General features: G+C 40.4%; 1 protein-coding gene across 1 annotated transcript; it reads left to right on the top strand.

Annotated features, from left to right (window-relative positions):
- Window positions 1-1,102: 1,102 nt before the first annotated feature.
- On the top strand, window positions 1,103-4,999 carry LOC112936025 (putative metallophosphoesterase At3g03305). Its single transcript, XM_015790966.3, has 4 exons — window positions 1,103-1,486; window positions 2,383-2,598; window positions 2,777-4,345; window positions 4,644-4,999. The coding sequence occupies exons 1-3, from the start codon at window positions 1,201-1,203 to the stop codon at window positions 2,779-2,781; spliced, it is 507 nt and encodes a 168-aa protein (XP_015646452.1). The 5' UTR covers window positions 1,103-1,200; the 3' UTR covers window positions 2,782-4,345; window positions 4,644-4,999.
- The last annotated feature ends 904 nt before the right edge of the window (window positions 5,000-5,903 follow it).

Here is a 5,903-nt window from a genome sequence, read left to right as displayed (position 1 = left end):
TATGGATGGAGTGCATGAATACATAGTAATAAGAAAATAGAGACGGTTTTTTTCCTAAGAGGTCGGATCTCATGTTAAAATTTCTCAAAATCTTGATGTTTGCAGTCAATCCAATGTAATTCATAAGATTTTTTATATCTACATTGAAATTTTTTTCCGACGGGATTAAATTCCTCTTAGAAACTTTGTTTCAAAGGAGCCCCCACGAATTCGAAAGAAAGAAATTATGAAATTTGAGATGTTTGGGTCACATAAATGTTATGAAAAAGGGAACACAACAACCAAAGTAAATGAAAATATCTTTGTAAGTTGGATATTATTTTTTTTATCCTGTTTGAAAAGCTTAAGATTAAGATTATAAGAAGCAGTTTGTAAGGGCACGTCTAACGCTAAGTTGCTTAGGAAGGTGCTTCAAAAATGATTAAACTAAGCACTGCACTTAAGAGCCTGATGGTCCATTGCTAGGGAGTTGGACAGACGCTTGAAATAATGGGTTCCATCTGTAGCATCCGTGCAAGCACCTCCCAAGCATCGGCGCCGCACGAAGCAGCGGCCTCCTCCGCTAAGCGTCTCATTGATCTTACGTGGTTGTTTTTTTTATAAGCGTCTCCTTTTAGCTGCGTGTTGGAGGTGTCCTAAGAAGTCAACTGGTGAGAATCTGAAAAATGTGGGATTCCCAGCTTCTGACTTTTAGTTTATTTTCTAGATTTTAAAAGTACATATTCCTTCAACTTCAAATAGCCGGGGTGAAAATCTAGATAGTTTAGAGGAGTTTCTGCCAACTGGAGATTAGAGATCCTAAGAGAAGCCGCATCTATCATAAGCTCTCCAATCATACCCACCTTTGAAAGTACATGATTTTTCACCTTAATTTAACTCTTTAATTTGTTCCAAACCAGGTCACTGTAAAAAAATTGCAAACGAAACCAAACCTCCACAATTACTTCAAAATTTCATGGATCGAAAGATTCACAGTGATCAGCATCTCACAGAAATACTGTGATTAGTCATCAATAATATACTCTTTCTCCGTAGAACTGCCGTGGTTAGTCGTCGATGGCCTGAAAATTGTCTAGTGGAGCCAAGCCAACACCAAAAAAATGTGAAAAAAATGGCAGCAGCCTAACAAATCCACCAGTGGCCGTCCGTCCTCCGGCCTGCAAGCTCCCCCAACTGGCGAGGGCTCGCCGGACTCCGACGATGGCCGCGCGGGCGCCACCTCGCCTCCGCGCGTATCCCCTCGCCCTCTTCTTCCTCCCTGTGGCGCTGCTCGGCGTGCTCGCCGGCGCCGCCCCCATCCGTGGCGACCTGCGTCGTGTGGTGGAGGTCGAGGGCGAGCCGAGGTCGGTGGTGTGGGCGGTGCAGCTGTCCGACCTCCACCTCAGCGCCTTCCACCCGGAACGCGCGGCCGACTTCCGCCGCCATGTGGGCGGCGCCCTCGCCATGGTCAACCCCTCCCTCGTCCTCATCACCGGGGATCTCACCGGTATGCTCCAGCTGCTGCCTTGCTCATCTCTTGATGTGCTTGCAGAATTGGTATGAACTATGAACTAGGGAGATTCAGGCATTCAGGCCCCGGTCTGAATTTTGAATTTTTGACAGAGGAAGTTTAGGTCCATTGTGGTTGTGGGTGGCCTAGATTTTGTGATAATTGTATGTTTGGTATCACATCTTTTTTCCTGTTTTGCATATTATTGGTCAAGTTTGTTTGTGCTAGGCCAAGAACCCATTTAGATATATTCCATAAGGGAGTACCTATGCATCTTTCGAAAGATTTTTATAATCATATCACACAGATTTTTAATCTTTAGATTAAAATCCAATGGACACATTAAAATGCAAAAAGCAACTAAGAAACACCATAATGGACACTAAATTACCATATCTTCAAGAAAAAGACCAAATCCAATATAAATTTCAAAACTTACATGCGAAGATTCAAAAATTACACCGTAACTTACAAAAGTTATGGTGTAAGTTTCATAAATTACACTGTAATTTACAAGAAAACACACTGTAAATTTGAGTGAGAAAATCGAGTGAGAGATAAGAAGAAATCTTTCGAGTGAGATATAGCAAAATCGATTCCATAATTTTGAAAGTGGTACTAAAATCTGACTCATGGTGGCAAAGAAGAGTGAAGTTTTGTGAATTGAGAAGCCAGCAAGAGGAAAACCTGGTGCATTTGAGGGCACTCTTAATTGGCATAATTATTCTCTGGTAGATAATTTTGATGGAATAGAAATTTGGTCATAAGTCCCACATCTGTACTCCAATTTTCATAAGCCCCACATCATTCAAAATGACAAATTTACAGAAGATGGATTTGGTTTATTTTAGGCATTGATTTAAAAAATTGTCTGTTTACCATGTTGTGCTCAGATGCAAAAAGTAAAGATTTGTTATCATCAAGACAAGAGAAGTCTGAATGGTTGGAGTATGAAGAGTTGATTGACGAAGTTGTTGGCTTAAGTGGGCTGAACAAGGAAATATTTTATGATTTAAGAGGTAATCATGATTCATATGGTGTTCCTGAGGTTGGTGGGATGTTTGATTTCTACGAAAAGCACAGTATTAATGCAAGATTAGGACGGACAGGTAATGTCCAAAGCATAACATTACAGGTTTGTTCTAGTAAATCATGTTATGCAGTCAACCTTGCCATATAACTTAATTATTGCCAGTTCAGTCAGAGCATGGCTTCGTATAATTTCAATATAGGTTTGTTTGAATTTGTTAAGTTGGTATTATCTTACTCATTATTTAAAACATGCAGAATAGTGGTTGGAAGCATCTATTTGTTGGATTCGACAGTGCAGCAAGTATTGGTCTACGAAGCCCTGCAAATGTATTCGGGCAACCAACAGATCAGTTACTTGTTGAATTAGATGCAGCCCTTTCACAGTGGGATAATTACTCTTCAACTTCTGCAGTAACAAAGGTTACCTTTGGACATTTTCCTATGTCCTTTTCATCATCAACAACTTCAGGTGGAAGCCTCAGAGATGTATTTCTAAAGCATGCATTGTCAGCTTACTTATGTGGGCATCTTCATACTAACTTTGGAAGAAACTTGAAGCGTCATCATAGATCTGACAGAAATCATCTTTCTGCAAAACAATATTACCAAACTAATATGCATGAAGGCACATCAACATCCATAGGCAGTAACAACTGTTCCACGACAACAGAATCTGTTGCAGAATTCTGGGAGTGGGAAATGGGTGATTGGAGAAGTGCCCGGAGCATGAGGATCCTAGCAATTGATTCTGGCCATGTCTCATATACTGACATAGATTTCAGATTTGGCTCTATGGATGTGATCATAGTACCCACCTTTCCATTGGATTCTCGATTTATGCAAAGACTTTCTACACCTCATGATTTGAACTGCCAAGCAAATAGCACCAGTCATTTTGGGATGGTAAGAACACTAGTCTTCTCAAAATATAAGATTATAGCTGTCTCAGTAAAAATATACGATTCATTTTCTGGTAGCCATCATCTAGTATTGGAAAAAGACATGGAAATGACTAGTGGTGAGGGAGCAAGAGGTGCTATGTATACAGTCCCATGGAACTGGAAAGCATATGTAGATGAATCGCCAGATCGGTACTGGCTCCAGATAGAAGCAAAGGATTTGACCGGGAAGATATATTATAGCCAACTGAGGCCATTTTCTGTGAATGGTTTAACTGCAAAAGTTAGGTGGACTTGGAAGGAGTTCCGTGTGATGGGTTGTCAGTGGGGTCAGCTATATCAACCAATTATGTGGTCTACGCTTGCATTTCTTTGTTTGCTGATTCTTATTCCTCGCACATTGCTCATGTTATATGAGAACCACATGTTGAAATGCCGTAGTTCGAAGACGGCTGCAGGTAGTTCAGGACGCCATCTGCTGATCAGTTTTGAATATTTTGCTGCTGAGCTGTCAAAGATGTATTCTGTATGGTCTGGGATGTTGATATATTTGTTATATCTGGTCTTCTTCCCATGGTTTGCTGGCAACGCTGTTACAGAAAATCACAATAAAATGTATCTTTATTACAAAGGTTGGAGCACTAGTAATCTAGCCAATCTGAGTACAGCAGCGCCATATATTGGTCTGCCTGATGTGATGGTTATTGTTCTTCCTCATCTTCTATTTGTGGTTTTGCCTGCGTTTCTCATTATAGCAGCCATAGCAGCAAATAGGGCAGCATATTTGGTCCACATCTCCCACAAGGCAAAGAAGGATGATGATCACTATGAGGAAAGAAAATGCATACATCATGTTTGGATATTCCGTTGCTTTAGAAGGTTTCTTATACTTCTTTGTCTGCCAATTGCATGGAGACATTGGAAGGTATGTTTTCCTTTCAACTTGGACCCAACACTGGAAGCACATTTTCCACAATAATTCTTCTCCACATGGAAGTATTCAATTACAGCTATGGTCAATCGATCATTTCATTAGATTCATGAAGTGCTTCCTAATTTGGGAGTTGCTCTAAAAAATTTAATGTCCCTAGTGAAAATAAAAAAAGAAGTCTTTAAGAGGATATGCCTCTTGGTTATTTAATCTGTTACAATGAAAAATCTGCAGGTCATACTTAAAAACCACAAGAATTTTTTCTTCCACACTAACATGCACTTTTCTGCAGCATTGTAGGGCTATCGTTAGGGCATACGAGGCTAATCCATTCATGGATGCACCTATCTACTGCTTCGGTGTTCCACTACTTGTATGCTTAGCTATCTACAGGGCCTCAGCTATATGAGTATCTTTTTGGGTAAGCTTTAAGCAACAATTTCTTATCAAATGAGTGATTGTACTGTGGAAGATTGAATATTAGGTTAGGCATTTGTAGCATTAAGGTCTTGGTTATATAGAATGTGCAAGTCTGAAGTTGTAATGGAACATATCTGAACATGTAGAATCAGTGTTGTTTTATAACATTGCAGATCATTTGAGAGCATTCACGTAAATATGGCAGACAATTTCTGCCTGCTTTCATTCCTTCTCTTTCTGAAAATGCAGATCATTTCAATCCAAACCATTTAGATGCAAATACTAGAGCCAACCTTCTTCATTTCCATGTATTTGGATAGGCAAAGGGAAACGTATTTGTACTGGAGCAAATAATTACCTTCCTGCAAACCATTTGACTATCACATAATTTTAGGCAATTAGTGTCAGTCAGGCAAGAGTCAGGCAATTAGTTGTCCGAATTTATATTTCACACTCTCTTTGCAAATATTTGAAATTTCCACAGTTGTTATGAGTAAACAAGCTCAAGAAATACAAGATGATTTGATCAGTTTATTTGGAACAAAACAATTTTGTACGACGTGTACTGCTTACTGAAAAATTCCTGTGCTCTGTAGGCCTTAATATCTTGGAGTTCACTGCAGTAGTACGTATAGAATGTTGTTTTTCTCGAATACACAGGAGATCTGCGGACATATTAAGAAGAGAGATATTTTACGGTATTTGCATTCCAAAAAGGGTAAAGATCCAACGCTCCTCAATCACAGGTACCATGTTAAAGGTATTTAAGTATTGATATAGGTATTAAGGTACTAAGGGTAAAACATAATTTTGCTAAGAGAGTGAAAAGGTGTCATGTGGGGCCGCACCTATACGCGGAGGCGCCGAGCGCGCGACCTGCGCAGGGCCGCTGAGCGCGCCGAGAGCGCAGCCAGGGAAGCAGGCGTAATTAGTGGCTAATAGAGCCCAGTTTGGTAGGAGTCTGTTGCAGTCCTAAACTTTAGGAGATTAGTTTCCCTTTCAGTTGGAGGAGCAGGCTATTAAGCCTTGTAATCGTGATTGATCAGGCTAAGCAAGATTAAACCAATTCTCTCCCATCTCTCTCTCAAGCCGCCGGCCAGGGGGAATAACCCGACCAGCGAAGATCGGCGAG

Source organism: Oryza sativa, chromosome 7 (genome assembly GCF_034140825.1).
Source record: "Oryza sativa Japonica Group chromosome 7, ASM3414082v1".
Lineage (NCBI taxonomy): Eukaryota > Viridiplantae > Streptophyta > Magnoliopsida > Poales > Poaceae > Oryza > Oryza sativa.
The sequence above is the reverse complement of the archived record's forward strand: the minus strand, read 5'-3'. Positions and strand labels throughout refer to the sequence as shown.

Excerpts from the sequence above, each read along its gene's own strand:
- LOC112936025 (XM_015790966.3), top strand. The coding sequence starts at position 1,201 with ATGGCCGCGCGGGCGCCACCTCGCCTCCGCGCGTATCCCCTCGCCCTC. Across the intron at positions 1,487-2,382 it reads CATCACCGGGGATCTCACCG|ATGCAAAAAGTAAAGATTTG; the intron begins GTATGCTCCAGC and ends TGTTGTGCTCAG.